Here is a 20,057-nt window from a genome sequence, read left to right on the forward strand (position 1 = left end):
CACACAGGCACACGACTTGAGCTCAGATCCCCAGGACTTATGTAAAAACCTGGGCTCCATGGCATGTGCCTGTAATACCACTGCAGAGACGAGAGAAATGAAAAACTTTGGGACCTGCTAGCCAGTGGTCCAGCCTAGATCTATGAGCGCCAGGTTCAGTGAGAGATCTCATCTCAGAAAAGAGCGTGGACAGTGAATGAAGAAGACCATCCATCTCTGACCTCCACACACTCATAAACATCCATAAGTATATGTGTGTGTTCTCTTTCTCCCCCTCCTTTCTCTTCTCTCCCTCCCCCACCCCGACACACCCCACAATTCTGGCTACACGGTATGCTCAAATAACTCCTAACACCAATTTCTGCACAGCATCCCTCTGACCCTATGGCTGATCAGGAAGAGCTCACGAACCCCTGGCGACTCCAGGGTTCTTGGCTACCCATCTCCTCTTCCACCAGATCACTTCCCCATTTTATATCGTGGACCACTTTGGAAAGGAATGCTGGGGATGAAGGGATGGCTCCTGAACAGGTGGGTTAGAATGCCTGATGCTCTTCCGGAGGCCACGAGACAGTTTCCCAGCACCCACGCCAGGCAGCACACAGCCACCTGTAACTCCAGCTGTAAGAGCTCCAACACCCTCTTCTGGCCTCCACCACAGCATCTGCACTGGCATGTAGAGACATACATGTATGCATAATTTAAATTTTTTTAAATCATTGCAACGTCCAATGAAGGTGTCTGGACACGTGAGACAGCTCTGTCATTCCTACATCTCAACTTACTTACTTTCATTCTAACAATCCCTATAGCACTCCGGGGTGACTAGGCATTGGGAGGTCTGGTCCTGTGATCCTAAAACCCAGAACACTCAGGAGGACCGGAGGATACCAGGGTAACAGCGGGGGGCACAGAAACCCCTGAGTTATCACTGAATGCCAAACAAATGAAACTTGAAATCAAAGGTGAAGGAAACCCGGGGAGTGCTGTGGCGTCCCAGCTCTGAGGCAGTGAAGGCACACAAAGCCAGTCACGCTGGCGTGCTCACCCCCAACACTCCACAAGCCTTGGACCTGGAGCGACTGAGCAGCCCTGGCCCAGTCCCGTTCATTTCCTTACTCCAGTCACACTCAGAAGGAGGCTAATGAGTCCATGTGTTACCAGGAGCTACATTACATTTCCATTATCTAGAAATCCTAGAAAAGAGGTCACATTTTCTCAAAACAACATTTGAAGTACAGGCCTATTCACTGTATTAGATAAATGCTTCCTTTAAAAAGTTATTCATTTAAAATCAACTATTCGTATTTTAGGGCTGAAGTCGAGCTCAGTACACTTGCCCAGTCTGTGTGTGAGGCCCTGGGTTCTTCTATCTTAGCACCACAAAATTAATTAATAAATTCCTCAGGTTTTATTTTTAATCAGAGAATAGATTTTGTTAGATGGGCTTAAAGACCAATATAAAGTACAGATATGGAGTTCAAATAGTTGTGCAGATTTCTAGATAGTTTTCCAAAGGTAACAATAAATTCATCTTTAACAACATTTAGTGAGGCATACTGATACATGAGTTTTGAGGACTGTTTGGAAGATAGTACAGTTCTCCCTCAAAAAACCAAAACAAACTAACTATATATATATATATATATATGTATGTATGTATACAGACATGTGTATATACATATATATTTTTACATTAAATTGTAAAGCAATCTGAAATGCAACGGTTAAATATTCTTAGGAAAGTAAATGTTTTTCTTCCCACCTCTTCCATCACGGTATTTAAATGTTTTATGGTAAATGGTGCACCATTTACAATGCTTGGTTATTATTCTCAACTGGTTTATAAAGAGCCAAGTGAAATACTCACAGTTACTTATCACGCCTCCCAAAGGATCGCCTTTGAAGTCAAATTCAATATCCATGTATTTGCCCTGTCAAAGAGAGAGACTCTGTAAGTTCGTCTCAAAACACTGCGTGTTCTTTAGAAAATAGCACGCTAACTCATGTTTAGTCCTTTGTTTCAATGTAATTAAGAAAGGCAGTTCATTTACCCACAATACACAACAATGTGCCGCCATGAATAATTTACACTGCATACCCACTACCTAGAGCCCATCTAGTGTGTAGCTAATTTAAGAACAGATTGTTGTGCGCGCGCACGCGCACACACACACACACACACACACACACACACACACACACACGGGGCGGGGGCGGGGGTCCTTTCCATTATGAGACCTTCCCATTTCAGATATTTTTCAAACTCCCTGAAGGGTATAATACACTCTCAAATCAAGAATATAAACTAGGGTACTAGTCTTGGCAGATAAATTGATTGAGCTATTGTTACAAACTCCATATTAGGCAGTGAATGAAACGTAATACTCCCATGTTCCCATCTACTCAAATCAAAACACAATGATGTGGTGTCACAAGCTCAGAATCAAAGACTACTTATTCCTTTTAGTGGCATTTGACCTAGGTTATATAGCAATAGAGAGCCCAGGTCCACTCTTAAGACACAAGAAATTAAATATTGTGAATTTTATAGAGCCAGTTTCCAACTGCTAGATGAAAAGTAACATGAACAGCAGAATAACTATGGCATCTGCTTCGTGTTTGGAAAAAGAGTATGTTTATTTCATAAGTCAATTTTTTTTTGCTTTGTTTCATGTCCTACCTTAATCATAGTCAGACAGACGCTTTGTATATAATTTTCTCTAAGAATTACATTAATTTTAAAAGTGTGATAGGGAGAAAAAAACATGACCACATGGCACTTGGTCAACGATGCAATCTGTGGCTTTCTATTAGCCTACGGATGCTCCCTCACCAGCCCCTCCCTCTCCCACTGCCATGTATCCTTCTAAATCACTAATGTGTCAAGCGAATGTCTCCAAATCATTTCTTCTAGCCTGAAAAGGCCCAGGGAAAAACCAGACACAGTCCCTGCTGGGAAGGCGCTCGCAGCCTGGTGAGCAGGGCATGGTGGCGGAGAGACAAGCCCGCCACAGTTCACGGCCACGCGAGGAGTGAGGGCAAGATCAGAAGAGGAAGTGAGTTCACAGGAAGTGCAAAGTGCACGAGGTCAGGCAGACTGGAGGTGGGAAGCGGAAGGAGCAGGCCTAAGAACCAACTCCTGTTAGGACAGTTAGGGAGGGCTTCGGGCTAGAGACCAGCCAGAGCAGCGTGACCTTCTGACCTTCTCCTGCCCTGAGCCGCTGTCACCAAAGGCACCTAAACAAGGAGGCACGATCAGATTTGCCGCTTTACAAGATCACCTGACGAGGGTGCATCGGACTGGAAAGGAGCAGGACCGGATGCCGTGGCTACCGAGGGAGCGGGCATCGGCTGGCTGCACCGATTACGGGAGGAATGTTTGTTGAGAGCTTCCAGTAGGGGCAGCAAAAGATGAGCGTCAACTGGGAGCTAGCCAGAGCCGCAGGGACCGGCTTGGGCGTGACAGAGAGATCCTCCAGAACAGCAGGGACAGAGGAGGAAATGAGGGTAGAAAACTAAAGAGGAGGCTGGGGATCTGGGGATCGACCTTCCAGGAGTCACTTCCAGAGGAGTCCCCGGGCCGGGAGGCAAGAGCATCCAGAGAGCAGGTGGAAGGATTAGTGAGACAGGAGCTGGACATCTTCCAGCGTCATGGGTGTCACCTCCTGAATGTGAAATGCTCCCCCACAGACTCACTGTCTGAACATTTGGTCCCAGCTGGTGGCGCTGTTTGGGGAGGTTGTGGAACCTTTTGGACATGGGAACCAAGCAAAGGATGGACAGCACCGTGGCAGGGTCTGTCCCAGCACCCTCGATCGATCGACGCTTCTCCTCAAATTCTAAGACAAAATAAATGCTTCCTAAGTTGGCTTTGTAAGGTATTTAGACAACAAAAAGTAACTATTACAGGTGTGCACGGACACACACACACACACACACACACACACACACACACACACACACACACACAGAGGCAAGACACTGGGCGCAGGATCAGCTCGGTTCCAGGGCCTGGGCAAGGGTAACGGTGGCTTCTCTCAAGAAGTTACCAGAGAGGAACTGGTAAGAGTATAAACACCACAGGGAGTGGGACAGGAAGCCAAACAACCACCAGTCAACCGCTGGACAGCTGTGAGAAGGCCCTTGCTGAAGAAATGGTCCTCGCGGATGCGGCAGCCACACCCTCAGAGCTACCGAAAGCTTGGCCCTGATGATGCCACCCGTCTACTTGGAAACAACCTGAAGCTTCCCACCGCCTGTGAACAATGTGTAGGGACAGCTCCCTCTGGTTGGAATCCTGACCCATTTTTCTAGGCCTTGGCCTTAAAACTAATTCCATACACTCCCAGGCCCAGGCTTCCTCACGATGCCAGGCCAATCCGCCCTTCTCTCCAGTTGATTCTGACCCACTTACATTTTCTGAGTCCCTTTAACATTCCCTTCTACCCTAGGATCTTCTCTAAAAGTCCATAAAACTTCACCCACATAGCTTCCTGAAAAACTGTGCCATAGTTTTAGATATGCCCAATCTCTCTAATTAGTCCATAAGCTTCTTAAGAAGCAGCATGCATAGGTTAAGTGTTCTCTGAGTGTCTACTGCAGCACCGTGTTCTCTTCTAACAATTGAATTGTATATTAAAATTGTATATATTGAAAGATATACAAGGAAGCCAGAGTACTTGTTCCCATGGCACCTCCAAGGATATCAGGTCAATGATGACAAAATTAGGTCATCTGATACAGCAACTCCAAAGAGTAACAAATACCCTAAGCAAATAAAATCAAGATGATGTCAGAGTGTATAAAAGATATTATTGATGTAACATTTGAAGGGAGACAAAAATAATTCAAGATGTCACCAAGTATGTGCAGGTCTATGGAGCACCCAGCACATGTAAGGTCTACAGAGCACCCAGCACATGCAAGGTCTACAGAGCACCCAGCATTGTGCAGGTCTCCAGAGCACCCAGCATGTGCAGGTCTATGGAGCACCCAGCACATGCAAGGTCTACAGAGCACCCAGCATTGTGCAGGTCTCCAGAGTACCCAGCACATGCAAGGTCTACAGAGCACCCAGCATGTGCAGGTCTATGGAGCACCCAGCATGTGCAGGTCTAGAAAGCACCCAGCATGTGCAGGTCTCCAGAGCACCCAGCATGTGCAGGTCTCCAGAGTACCCAGCATGCGCAGGTCTCCAGAGTACCCAGCATGTGCAGGTCTACAGAGCACCCAGCATGTGCAGGTCTACAGAGCACCCAGCATGTGCAGGTCTACAGAGCACTCAGCATGTGCAGGTCTACAGAGCACCCAGCATGTGCACGTCTAGAAAGCACCCAGCATGTGCAGGTCTCCAGAGCACCCAGCATGTGCAGGTCTCCAGAGCACCCAGCATGTGCAGGTCTATGGAGCACCCAGCATGTGCAGGTCTATGGAGCACCCAGCATGTGCAGGTCTCCAGAGCATCCAGCATGTGCAGGTCTACAGAGCACCCAGCATGTGCAGGTCTCCAGAGTACCCAGCATGTGCAGGTCTCCAGAGTACCCAGCATGTGCAGGTCTATGGAGCACCCAGCATGTGCAGGTCTCCAGAGTACCCAGCATGTGCAGGTCTCCAGAGCACCCAGCATTGTGCAGGTCTACAGAGCATCCAGCATGTGCAGGTCTCCAGAGCACCCAGCATGTGCAGGTCTCCAGAGTACCCAGCATGTGCAGGTCTATGGAGCACCCAGCATGTGCAGGTCTCCAGAGTACCCAGCATGTGCAGGTCTCCAGAGCACCCAGCATTGTGCAGGTCTACAGAGCATCCAGCATGTGCAGGTCTCCAGAGCACCCAGCATGTGCAGGTCTATGGAGCACCCAGCATTGTGCAGGTCTCCAGAGCACCCAGCATTGTGCAGATCTATGGAGCACCCAGCATGTGCAAGGTCTCCAGAGCACCCAGCATTGTGCAGGTCTACAGAGCATCCAGCATGTGCAGGTCTACGGAGCATCCAGCATGAGCAGGTCTATGGAGCACCCAGCATTGTGCAGGTCTCCAGAGCACCCGGCATGTGCAGGTCTCCAGAGCACCCAGCATGTGCAGGTCTAGGAAGCACCCAGCATGTGCAGGTCTCCAGAGTACCCGGTATGTGCAGGTCTAAAGAGTACCCAGCATGTGTAGGTCTACAGAGTACCCAGCATGTACAAGTCTATGGAGCACCCAGCATGTGCAGGTCTCCAGAGTACCCGGTATGTGCAGGTCTAAAGAGTACCCAGCATGTGTAGGTCTACAGAGTACCCAGCATGTGCAGGTCTATGGAGCACCCAGCATGTGCAGGTCTCCAGAGTACCCAGCATGTGCAGGTCTCCAGAGCACCCAGCATGTGCAGGTCTAGGGAGCACCCAGCATGTGCAGGTCTATGGAGCACCCAGTATGTGCAGGTCTACAGAGCACCCAGCATACTGAAGGAACAACTGCTGAGAAGCACTTGGGATGCCAGGGAGTCACAAAGGTGTGTGAAGCTGAGGCAGAGTCGGGGGCTAAGAGGCAGAGACTGTGCTTCAACAAGACAGGCCCTGGAAGGCGCTGAACGAGCTTGCATTGTAGGAGCAGAGGGGCACCACAGAGGCTTGACGGGACGTGTCGGTAGAGATCACTCCAGCTACGAGAAGGAAAAGCCACTGGCTACAAGGGAGGTGTAAGGAAACCTACATTTATATTAAAACACAGAAACCACTCCATACATCTTAAAATTCTTACTGAATGAGTTGGGGAAGGTGGTGGCATACACCTTTAATCCCAGCACTCAGGAGGCAGAGGAAGGTGGATCTCTGTGAGTTTGAGGGCAACCTGGGCTACAGAGCAAGTTCCAGGACAGCCAGGACTGTTACACAGAGAAGAAACTCTGTTTCAAAAAAAAAATCGGATTGAATGAGAGGTTGGGCAAAACCACTTTCCAACAGAACAGGTGCTGTCCTCTTCTTCCAGCACCTAGCCCATCCGTCTGCACACAGACGTTCATGCGCTGCTTACACAAGAGCACTAATAAACAAAGACCTGGAATACTGAGTCTCATTCTTTTTTGTTTGTTTGTTTTCCGAGACAAGGTTTCTCCGTGTAACAATCTTGGCTGTCCTGGAACTCTCTTTGTAGACCAGGCTGGTCTCAAACTCACAGAGATCCACCTGCCTCTGCCTCCCGAGTGCTGGTATTAAAGGTGTGTGCCACCATCACTCGGCTTCTGAGTCTCATTCTCAAAAGAAAAAAAAAAAGTTCCATATGTCAAACCAGAAGCACTGAGGTATATGGGAGACACTGTGAGGCGTGTCCCTGACCACACTGGTTACCAGTGTCAGCTATGACCGAGGTGTCCTAACCACAGCAGAACAGACTCTCCCAGATTTCTCAGTAAAGTGATCAACAAATCCACTCTAGATTAATCAAACACAGTCAAGGGTGGTGTCAAGCAACATCACAATTACACACAGGATAGCATACAGTCCCATTATAAAATTATAACATGGATTTGGTTGCATTATTAATCAAGTCATATACCACAAAGCAGAGAAAATACTAGAAGCTGGGCATGAAATGAGTTAGTCTATAATTAAGGGTTAATCTCATATCCTAATGCCCAAGTTTAAAAGAGGATTTCTCTGAAGCTATTTAATAAGCTAAATAGCCTGCCAAGCCATTCACAGGGTCTTAAATGCCGCTGTAACTACCTCTGAAGCAGTACAGCTTTCTGACTGGGCCACATATATTTGTAAACATCTTTAAAAGAGCATATTCACACTATTTGCAAACAAAATTAAATTTCTATCACATAACGAAGCCTGATCATTGCGATTATTTCACTTCAAACTCTATTTATGCAATGAGATTATCCATGTCACCAAACAAGAAAAGGCCTGGATCAAACTGGTTATAACAGGCTAATCCGATGGAACAATCCACAGCCGTGGCTTTAGGAACTTATTTAGGCTTCTACTTTCTAAGCTACAAAAACTACCTGCACCTGAGGCCATTTCTTTCTTTAAACTCTGAACAACCTGTCTAAGAAAGGGCCAAGAGGGGTCTAAAACGGGGGCATGGGAGGATCTCTGGTAGGGAGGCATCAAAGATGACCAAAAATGATGCCACCAATACAAGCAATGAGGGGAAAAGATGCCTCAAAAATAAATGATGGGTTTTTTTTTTGTTTTTGTTTTTGTTTGTTTGTTTGTTTTTGTTAAATCACAGAAGAAAATAACCATCTCAACATAGCACCATGGAGCCAGGCCAAATGGTACAGATACTTAATCTCACTGATTCAAGATGCTGCAGCAATAGAAACCGGAGAGTTCAAGGCTTACCTGAGCTACTACATGAGTTCGAGGCCAGCCTGAGTAACTTAACAAGGCCCTGTAACCCAAAGGAGCAGAGAAGAGAGGAAAGGAGGGGAGAGAGGAGGGGGAAGGCAAGGGGAGGGGAGGAAAAGTGGGGTACCAGAGCTTACAGCTTAGCATGCACAAAGTCCCCAGCACTTCAGAGCAAAAACACACCACTGTGATGCTGAACAATTTGCTGCTGAGGTGGTGTCTGTCTTTGTGAAGAGCCTAGGCCTGAGCAGAGCTGGAAAGAACCTAGAGCACCAACATCCAGGCACCTGCTGGGCAGTTACAGGGAGGAGGTGGAGCAGCAGCAGTAGGCCAGCCCCCACCGGAAGTGGTGTTTCATGCTCAATCAGGTTTCAGTATTCAGTTCCCCCAGACCCTTGCACTTACCAACCCTAGGGATTGTCCAGGAAGTTTTAAAATCCATCCGTCTTTTCTGAGGCCATCAGTAAGAGTCAAGGGCGACAGAGTATACAGACTTGACACTCACTTGGTCTTTCTTTTTTTTTTTTTTTTTTTACTGAATTTCTGATTCTCTTTATTCTTTTGTTTGTTTGTTTGGTTGGTTGGTTGGTTTTTCCAAGACAGGGTTTTTCTGTGTAGCCCTGTCTATTCTGGGACTCACTCTGTAGTCCAGGCTGGCCTAGAACTCAGAGACTCTCCTGCCTCTGCCTCCCAAGTGCTGGGATTAAAGGAAGGTGCCACCACCCAGCTGAATTTCTGTTTCTTAATTATGACTGCTAAATACCAAGCTCCAGATGGTAAGAAATGATTCTAAACAGTCTTACTAAACTCGTGCAATTTTATGATGGGAGATGAGGAGAAAACATGATAGAAATAGCTTGCCACTCCAAGAAAAACTGAAAAATCTCAGAAAGCAAAATAAATAAACACAGAGCTCTTCCAGAGCTTCCAGAGGGTCTCGGCTGGGGGTGGCCCTCTTCGGACCTTAAAAGATGTGCGTAGTAAGAATATTAAACATCTGCTTGTTTAAACACACATGAGCTAAGTGTTGGCGCTAGCGCTTGTACAAATACTTACAAATCTAGACGAGTTGTCGTTCCTTACAGTCTTGGCATTTCCAAAGGCTGGTGAGAGAGAAACAGAGGCATCAGGAGAGCCGACAGAAAAAATAATTCCCAGCAGTAACCTAAGACAACCATACTACCGGACGGGAATAACCCCGGCAAACACAGCTCACGGCGACAGCATTTCTGCCCACAACTGGGTACACACGTATCTGGCAGAAACTTTAATAAGTTGCTAAATAAAACTTTCCTCGGTGATTAGAAATACACACAGAATAGGTGACAGCCTCGAATCCTGGGACTGTTTCAAGAACCTCTCTAAACTCGATCTTCCCTAATTTGACGCCTTTTAACTCCTGAAGATAGGAGTCTAAAGAGTGGGCAGCAGCTAAGGCTTCTACTCCTCTGTCAGAATTCTCAGTGAGGTTATTTCAGAAACCTTCTTCTATTATTGTAGGCTTGATGGAAGTGGGTGAGGTTTATAGATCACAGAAGGCATGTGAAACTTAAAACTAACTCTGAAGCAAAGCTACTTATGTAAATGTGATTACATAAGTACAATACACTAAGAGCAATACTGAGAGTCAAAAATGAGTCATTTAAAATAAAATTAAAAATACATACTTTATTAGTTTATGCCCAACAGACACACCTACATGAAATCTAGAAAATAAAGGAGACTAACGTGGCCCACAAGGCACAGACCAGGTCTATGTCAGTCTTAGCTGCTTCAGGGAGACCCATTTGCCCTGGGACTCCCTTTGAAATGAGGACCCGTGAGAACTACAGAGTGATTCTGCCCAGGCACAGAACGTTCAACCATGTCACCTGTTTAACTCAGGTGACAGAACAGTTATGAGGAGGCAAAGGGACCATCTCACCAGGCTGGTGCACAAGAGCTGGCAAGCCAGTCTGAGAGGATGAAAACCGGGAAGGGAATGGCGTGGATGCAAGTCCCATACGTATCCCTGTGGATGCACCTCAAACCCTGAGGTGAACCCAGTCACAAAGGGGTCCTGGGTACAAGGGTACTTAGGCCAGTACATCCTGGAAGAGACACAAAATCCTGCATTTCCATCAAGCCCCGACCCCAGGTTGTTTTGGGGATCTGGGAGCCATATTTGAAACTAGCAAGGAAGTAGTCATGGTGATGCGGTTAATGAAACAAACTTCTTGAATAAGGGGCTAGACACTGCATTTCTGGAAGCCTCCATGACTTTGGTCAACCAACCGTCACAGAGCACAAGCACTTCAGAAGCAACCTAGTCCTGAAGGCAGCACCCTGGAGAGGGGGCATTCTTAGGGAGCGTAATGGACAGCGCAGCAGCCAAACCTGATGCTGAGACCAATGTTTTATGTCTTTAAAACACATTTGTTTGTTTGTTTACTGTGAGGGGGCATGTGGAGGTCAGAGGGCAGCTTAAAGGAGCTGGTTGTCTCCTACCACATGAGTGCTGGGGATCGAACTCAGGATATCGGACTTGGAGGCAAGTACCTCTATCCACTGAGCCCTTTCATGCACCCTGCTTAAAAACACACAACAGGCTGGGTGTGGTGGTGGGAGCATTCAGTTCCAACACTCAGAGGCCGATCTCTGTAAGCTGAAAGCCAGCCTGGTCTACAGAGTGAGTCTCAGGCCAGCCAGACCCTGTTTCAAACACCACATAGTTGGCTCAAGATAGGTTAAGACAAAATTGACCAAGTCAGCAGAGAAGGTTCCTTATGTTGAGATGCTGGAGCCAAGCATGGTTTGGTAAGTTCCTGACACCGAACTCCCCGTTCAGAGGGAGACAGGCTGATGCGCTGGGCTCTGAGACGTACAGTGAGAGGGGAGCCGATCCTTATCACATACCCACTGCCAACCACAAGGCTTCCACGGCTGCAACCTCGATGACAGTGGACACTTGACCTGGTCCCCACTAAACCACGATATTCCCCGTGATTTTGTGGGCTAGTCTTTTGTGCCAGGTTTGGAATGTGGGCCTGCCAAGTTAACTAATTAGTGCAGGCCCAAAGCCCAGCTTAAGATGCTGACAGATAAACATCAATGTGCTGTGGCTTGCAGGTCAGGGGCAAGTGAAGGGCTACTCCAGAAGACCTGCTCAGGGCCCCATCTACAATCCATAAACCCTCTTTTCATCAAAGAAGTCTGAAGTGCACATTACCAAACACAACCCTGGACACTCAAGTCTTTTACTGTGAGCCTGGTAATCAGAAACAAGTGGTCCATTATAGAACACCCAAGACACATTCCACAGCTGGGGATTTTTTTTTTAAGTTCATTGTTCAAAATGTTCATTAACAGTAGCCGCTCCAGTTAAAAAGCAAAGCATTCCCATAAAAGATAACACACACCCACAGTGGGCATTTCTTCCATTTCCTGCACTGCGGCCTAGTTCCAAATACCACCAAATAAAAAGATTCTAGCAAAAGATGCAAGCTACAGCATTCCACTGCACTGCTCCTTTCCACCACAGCATTCCTAAAATAAGCACGTCAGAAATAACAGCTCGCACCGAGCATGGAGCCTAAGAGCAAAGGCAGGAAGCAGAGAGCCCAAAGCTCAGGCTAATGAGATGAGAGCTGCCACTTCTCATGGACTCCACCAGTTACCGTGCTGAACGGAGTAGAGATGAAAACGCAATGGCTTTTTGGGCTTCGTGTCTCTCTTATCTTGCCAGCCAGGCCAGCAGGGCCTGGTTCCTCCTCTGAAGCAGGGTTTCAATGTGCATGCTCAGAGTTCAAGAACACCTCCAGGAGGAAAGGAAGGGCTGAGGCAGAGTAGAAAAGACAGCAGGGGGGGGGATTCTGACCCTCCATGCCAAGAGCTGTCTACCAACCCCAAGACAGGTCTAACTTCTGTCCACCTTCAATCTTGTCCTTCTGTTCTCTGAGCAAAGGGTTGAGCCCAACTATCCCTCTAGCCCAGACTCTAACAGGATGCTTCTGACTCCCTGGGGGACAGCTGCCAACGTTTGGAGACATTTTCAATCCTAGCAGGTACAAGGGTGCAACTGGACCTGGCAAGTAGAGGCCGTGAATGCACAGGACAGGCCTTATGTTCATAGCAAAGACAAGTCCAACACAACGTATCTAGGCACACTGGATTTATATATATGTATGTATGTATGTGTGTGTGTGTGTGTGTGTGTGTGTGTGTGTGTGTATCTCCACCACAGGTGTGCCTAATATCTGCAAGAGTCAGAGGCGACGTCAGCTTCCCTGGAACTGGAGTTAGTTGTGAGCTGCCATGTGTGAACTGGGAACCCAGCCCAGGTCCTCTGCAAGAGCGGCCAGTGCTCTCACTACTGAGCCATCTTGCAGACTCTGATTTCATTTTTAGTATAAGGGTGGTTTATATCAGCGGTAGGTGCCATGCTCCAATCCAGTGAAAAGGACATGTCTCCAGCTCAGTCTTGACTGATGGGCCAATGTTTGTGTCCCTTTCTCCCCATTCATATGTTAAAACTCTAACCCTCAATGGGACGAAAATGAGAGGTGAGCCTTTGGGAAATCCTCCAGGCTAGCTGAAGCCATGAGTGTGGAGCATGGAGGCACACAGAGCATCACGGAACTCACTTCAGTCCTCGTTCCCAACAGACAGAAAGAAGGGTTCACACAAGCACCGAGGTGGCAGCTGTCTCTGAGACAGGAGAAGGCCTCCAGATGAAACCTACCTTAGCAGGGTTTTGGTCTTGGTCTTCGAGCCTCCAGGAATATGAGCTAGTTACCAGACAGCTAGGGACAGGGCTTGGGAGATGTGTCATAGCCAGGTTTGGGCTTTCTACAGCCCTTGATTTGCCCTGACAAGTGTCACTAGCCACAGGCATTATGGTGAATGACAAAACATCACCACACCATTAACTGCAAATACCAGTCAATTTCTTTTTTTATCATTATTATTAAGGAATTTTTTTATTCCTTTTACATACCAACCACAGATCCCCCTCTCTTCCCTCCTCCCGCCCCCAGCCTCCCCTCCCCAGTCAATTTCTTAAAGCAAATCAAAGTAAGTTAAATGAAAACTGAGTGGCAAAAAAACGATTTTGAAGTGGGAAAGTTCCTTTCCCGTGGGTAAGTGATTCCCTCTTTTAAGTACTCGAAGCCAGCCGAGGATCACTGGGTGGGGCTTGTTTCCTGAAAAGCTTGGCCAGTACTGCGTCCTCTTCCCTCCCTGAACACCAGGCAGCCGCGGAAGTGCCCTGAATACAGTTTGCTCTTCGAATCACACCAAGCGCACGTACACAAAATCCTTACCTTCCAGGACAGGGTTGGACTGCAGAAGCTGTTCCTTGACCTCATTAACTTCGGCTCCTTTTCCACACACTGCTGCCACGTAGGACATAACAAGCTTGCTGGCCTCTGCAGAGAGAAACAGTGGTGATTCTCAGTTATAAAGAGACTCTGAATCACACTGGGAGAGGGGACTCACTAGCAACATTTCCAGAGGTCTTTACTGTTGGGTGGAAACAGCGTTTCAGAAACGTTTTCAGCTGTGCATTTTCTTTTTTTTTTTCTTCTTCTTTTTGGTTTTTTCGAGACAGGATTTCTCTGTGATGTTCTAGTGCCTGTCCTGGATCTCGCTCTGTAGACCAGGCTGGCCTTGAACTCACAGAGATACAGAGATCCACCTGACTCTGCCTCCGGAGTGCTGGGATCAAAGGCGTGCACCACCATCACCCGGATCAGCTGTGCATTTTCGACTGACATATCATCAATCCAGTTAGAATACAGCCTGTCCTCGAAGTTTATCTCTGAGCTGTTAAAACGAACACTACACTATCACATCACCCAAGTCATCAAACACATACAACTATGTCCTGTACATGATGCAAGCCGCAGCATGGCTTGGTCATCTGAGCGTCTCTGTCAAACCTATTTCTGAAGTTTAACAAAACTGCTTTTCTTCAAACGAGTTTCTGAGTCAAACTGGTTGGTTCACAACCAGGCCAGACTGACCACTCTTCAGTTCCCAAAGTGAGCGGCTAGTGGCGGACTCACATCCTTCCGGCGCAGGGTCATTTCTGTAGATTTTACAGGTAAACTGCGAGTCAAGCTGACGGGGAGCCCACCACACAGAGCAGACAACTCTTAGCTCATGCGGGGACAAGCTCTGTTTCTGGATGTTTTATCCTTCTTGCCAGTCAGGGACTCCTCTCTCAACAACCTTCCGCACAGGACCACCCCTCTTGACACTTAATTCCCAAGGACACCAGTGTTCAAAGAGAAGGCGGTCCCGGGTCCACGGTCCGGGAAGAACAGTAAAGCAAGCGTCCTCATCGAAGGGCTTTTCAGAGCCTTTCGTGTGGCCCGGACAGTGCAGAACTCCAAAAGGGATCTGGAAGGCTGCATTCCCTTCAAGCGTATTTGTCTCGGAGTCTGTCTGCTGTCCGTGTGTCTAGTTCCAATGATCCAAGGTCAATGTCTAAGAAATTCTCAACCAAGTGTCGGCAGAACAAAACAGCTGGGAGGTTAGGGTGAACAAACCAACCTTAATATCTGGCACTTTCTCCAATCTTTATTTAGTGCCACTGCCTATGAGTAGGAAGGCCTTCTCAGGTGTATGAAGATGCCACCCCTGCAAATGGATGAAATGAGGCCACCCTGGCATGGCCAGTTCTCGTGGGAGCTTTAGAGATGGAACACATCCCATTTCCCCACAGAGGAAACAATGCATGGACAAGCTGAACAGCATTTTGCATGTGTTGCCCATCCTGTGCATGTAGACTCCTGAATAACGTGAAGTGCCGGCTAACAAGGATGTGAAAAACACCAAGAATCCACATAGTTCCCAGGGCGACTCCTCTGGGAGCACGAGCATTGGTGACATTGGGAAGAAACGAACTGGGCGAGCCTTAAGAACTATAGCTAGAGGCTGGGTCCTCTTTCAGGGACTTGAGTTAAATCTCCGTCCAGTTTCCTTTCTGGGTAATGTGATGGATCCACACGACTTCTCTAGTAGTCTGTGATTATCTGTGCCACACTCTCCCTTTAACAACCATAAGGGTGTGATGAGAATCTTCTTATCTTTGCAAGATCACATGAAACAGCCTTTATTTAAAGTCTCCAAACTACATAGTCCATTTCTCTTGAGTCTTGTGGCCACGTTTCCCTCTACCCTCGATCTGGAGTGGAACTCCCTTTTCTAGATCTGCTGGATGCCGACATCCCGCAGTGCTGGTCCTGGGCTCCACAGGGGATCTCTAGGAATGACATCACACCCCACACCTGCCTTCAGCTCCACACACTCACTTCCTGCCCTTCTCCCCACCCCCCACCACTATACTCATAGATACTAGGGACGGTCTCCTTTTCTGAGAGCAATTCTTGGTCTTTCTACTCCTTACAAAGTTAGCAAACTGAATCTATTTCTAGGCAAAATAACTGTCTTAAACGAACATGCTTTAGATAAAAGGGTAAGTCTTCCGTTAGGTAAACCGACACCAAACATAAAAGGCCCGGGCTGTTTTGTTTATTCTGGTAACCATGGAGCTTTCTTCAACCTCAAACTTTCAGACTCGGCTGCAGTGACTCCTCTGGAAATCCTGCTCTGGTCCAGATGAAGCCGGGATAAACTGCCTTGGTGGGGAAGGAGGAGAGGGGGAGGATGGAAGGAGAAACCTCTTGGAGACCCCTGGATGGTCAAAACAGAAACAGGACTGGGCCTGGGAGCAGATCTCTCGGGATGTCCACTGGGCTTACATCACCTGACTGCTAAAATGCATATAAACCTACAGAACCCACTGGCATGTATAGACGGTTTAATTTAAATAGAAATGCGGGCACTTTACTAGCTCTAAAACTTTTTTTAAGAACTCCAAATAGTTTTTGAGTATTATTGTTCAAGGAGACACAGCTCGGGTTTTAACAGCTTATTTCTAAGTTGGTAGAAAGTATCTATGCTCACATCCTTAATTACCTTTAGGAATTCTACTACCCAGATCGTTTTAATAATTAATTTCTGGAAACAGGAATTAAAAATAAATCTTTCTGAGAGGCGAAGGAGGAGGTTCAGTGGGTAACAACACTTGCTGTTCACGCCTGACAACCTCGGTCGGGATCCCTGGAGCCCATGACGAAGTCACAAAGTGGGAGGTGAGGAGGACTTGGGTTGTTCTCTGACCTCTGCAGCCTCGCCCTCACACACACATACGTTTCTTCACACAAAGCCGTGCTTTCTGAAAGAGGATTTTTGTCCCTCACCGACACAGGTGCTACTTTACAGAAATGAGTCAACGCAGGACAAGCTGCATGGCCGTGTGCTGCGTGGATGGCTTCATGCCTCTCCGTGCTGGGAACAGATCATCCTCACGACCATGCATGCTCAGCACAGGCTGTCAGCTCCATTTCCTTTTGGCTCTAAAGTTCAAATAAATTTGAATCTTCATTCAAATCTTTTATATATTTAAAAAAACCCACAAATTTTCATGTAATAACCTCATAATACATGGCCGCAGAAAAGGGAGGACTGGATATCATCCTCCAGAGTTTAAAATCTAGTTTTTGAGTTACTGATTGTAAAGCCTACAGATACAGATTCTTAGACTTGGCAAAAGTAAGAATGCCAACACCAATGAGGCCATGTTTGTGTTCAATGAAACAACCTTTCTGCTACTTAGAAGAAAACCTGCTTCCGAGTCTGCAGGGCTCCACAACCTAGCTACAACATATCCAGGTCCAGGTCAGTGAGACAGGCAACCAGGGACTACGTCATTGAAAACACAAGGCAAAATTTTGCGATAAGAAATACAGTCACGGGGCCAGTGAGATGGCTTAGTGGGAAAAGGGGCGTGTGTGTGTGTGTGTGTGTGTGTGTGTGTGTGTGTGTGTGTGTGTGTGTGTGAGCCTGCAGCCAGCATTCAATCCCTGTGGTACACACAGTGGAAGGAGAGATTCAGTTCCCACTAGTTGTCTGTCCTCTGACCTTTACACGTATGGCATAACACGTGTGACACACACACACACACACACACACACACACACACAAAATAAATACATAAATAAATAAAACAGAAAAAGAACAGAGAGCCACAGGCTTTAAAACAAGGGGAGTCTGCCTAATAACATTTTCACTGAAATAAATCGTATGTAATCTACCTCTGGAGAAAGCCACAGACTCTCTGGTGATTCCTATAACATGCATGCATGCGTCAGGAAGAAAGAAAACAGCATGGTGCTGCATCTCGGCCTTGCGCCTGTTCAGCTGCCCTGCTTCAGCGTGTGTTTTCAGTGCTCTGACACACGCATCAGTGCTCAGGCCACACACGGTACGTCAGAGCCTCGCGGCTCACTCAGGAGAGCTGCCAAAGACATACACTGGACGGAGGCCAGGTGGGGTTTAGACCCAAAGGTCTGGATGGGCAGGGCGGGCTCCAGAACTCTTCCAGCAGATGGCTGACGAGTTCCTAGAAACTGATGGAACTGAAAAGTTAGAACCTGAATACCTTAGTGTTTGCTCACATCAGGACCGTGTTCCCAGGGGCACAGCTGCACTCTGGTGTCCTTGCGGACACACCCATCCCATGATTCCCTCATGTGCTGCCTCCTGTCTCCCCTGAGGCTTGAACAGTTTGCCATGAAGGGTCTGAATTCACAGGCGTGAACTACAAGTTCACTGCCTAGAAATAGTTGGGCACTTTTAAAAGGCATGATGAATTTTTTATTTAGCACAGCAGTGATGAATTAAACAGCACCCCAAAGCACTCAGAGAGTTCACGCCTCTCCCTAAGAGCCCATATTATATAACCCTGCAGCCTAAGACTGTCTCCAGTGTTTACGAGCAATAACATCATCATCTGCCAAGGGGGTTTTATGACCCAGTTAAATTAATTACTTCATATAAAATAAGCCCTCTGACACTGCACGCTACTCTATCTACACTACTAAGTATGGATTTGAAATGGAAATACTCTACTTAACGTACACCATACACTTCAGGCCGGTACATTTCAGGAATGCCAATTCTATTCCATCTCATGTGCGTATTAACAAAAGTTAAACAGCTGCATATATGCAAAGCTAAAATTATTAAACTTGTGCATAAGATGATGTGCTGTTTTAGAAGTGGTCTGGCTTCTCTCCTCCCTCAGAGCCGAGATGACACGCCCTCCCCGAATTCCTCACGGCACCATGCTACAAGACTTCTATCATTTCATTTCCTCATAAGTAACTTCACGAAAGAGAGACTTCTAAACACACACACATTCTGGGCTCTATTCCATGTCAAGAGTCTAGTAACCACTTAAAATCGGTCAAACGGGAAGCCATTTTTTTTTTTCTACGACCAGTTTTGAAACAGAGAAAGATAGAAATAATCAGTGACGACTGGGATCTCTACGGGGACTGGGTGGAGGGAGGTGCCACTGAGATCTGTTCATGAGAACAGGGGCTGGGGGGTCAGCAGCTACCAAGAGTGCAGCTGAAGGCGGATGGAAAGGGGGGGCCGGGGCAGGAGTGCAGCACCACCTCCGAGGTTGGTGACAATGGACAGCTGAAGCACAACACCTCACACAGGACAAGGCTTCAGTGACCCCAGCACCAGCACTGCTGACAGACAGACAGACAGAACCTACACACCATTCCATGCCAGGGACTTTCTAAGAGTTGTAGTTATGATGCTTTGTTTTGTCTATTGATGCTAACAGGAACTATGAGAGTCTCTAGTTTTCTACATCATCTCTTTCTTTGTGCCAGTTATCAGTCAGCCACAGTTGGTGGGCGTGGCCTTTGCCGCACCCCTGAGGTCTGAGAGCCCCTCCAGCTTCGGCCGGGGCAGCCGGGGCGGCCCTATGTTGTGTGCAGCAGACAGGACAGTCCTGCAAAGCCGCGCTCTGTTCCCCAGCACCTGAGGAAGGAATCCATCCAGGAGAGCAGACAGGGAACAAAGGACTACAGGTGATGATGGAGGCCATGAAACCACATGGTAGCTGCTGATCGGCACACACACACACACACACACACACACACACACACACACACACACACACACGATGAAGGAGGAGGCCATCCAACATGCTGATGGGATGAGGGGGTTTAGTCTTTGTTTGTTTTTTTTCCCCCTCTCAGAAAGTGTGAATACCAACCCTCTGGATGACTGGATGAAGCAGCACCGTCCGCCTCCACTCTGTGTTTTAATAAGAAAGGGTCATAAACCTACCAAGAGACAGACCTGGCTCCGGGAACAAGCGGCAAAGTTAGAGTTCTGAGAAGGATGCCCTACATTGCTGGGGCTAAACAGGAGACAGCTGGCTTCTGGGAACACAGGTTCCAAAAGAGGCGAAGAACTGGCCAGGACCAATCCAAGTGACCGCAGCTCACTTCTAATGACTCCTTTGGGAACAAGCTGATACAGTCAGAATGCCTTAACACACACACACACACACACACACACACAGCATTAGTCACGAAGAGGACGGAATAAAGAATTCCTTCCAGGAGAAAAGGGAAAGGAAGCTATGAGAAGTGAACAGGTGGGCTGCTGGACATAACCAAAAAGGGCAGGGTGAGGGAGAGGCGTAAGACACAGCAAGAACACAGATGCCCGCAGGTAAGGCCCTACCTCACCACCACGTACAATAAACAACAAGAAGCCAGCATGCAAAACGAAAACGTCTTACGCTTCTAACGCTAAGTAAGTAAGTAGACAAGCACATTGACGCTTCAGTGGTCTGTG

The 20,057-nt window shown here is 47.4% G+C and overlaps 1 protein-coding gene across 10 annotated transcripts in view; it reads right to left on the reverse strand.

Annotated features, from left to right (window-relative positions):
• Positions 1 to 20,057, reverse strand: part of Myo1b (myosin IB) — a 179,955-nt gene that overhangs the window by 66,965 nt on the left and 92,933 nt on the right. For all 10 annotated transcript variants that reach the window (XM_076550420.1, XM_076550422.1, XM_076550418.1 and 7 more), the window contains exons 5-7: positions 13,643 to 13,747; positions 9,399 to 9,445; positions 1,871 to 1,934 (exon numbers count right to left, since the gene is read on the reverse strand). In XM_076550420.1, the coding sequence (XP_076406535.1) occupies positions 1,871 to 1,934; positions 9,399 to 9,445; positions 13,643 to 13,747 (216 nt within the window). The remainder of the gene's footprint in view (positions 1 to 1,870; positions 1,935 to 9,398; positions 9,446 to 13,642; positions 13,748 to 20,057) is intronic.

Source organism: Peromyscus maniculatus, chromosome 13 (assembly GCF_049852395.1).
Source record: "Peromyscus maniculatus bairdii isolate BWxNUB_F1_BW_parent chromosome 13, HU_Pman_BW_mat_3.1, whole genome shotgun sequence".
NCBI lineage: Eukaryota > Metazoa > Chordata > Mammalia > Rodentia > Cricetidae > Peromyscus > Peromyscus maniculatus.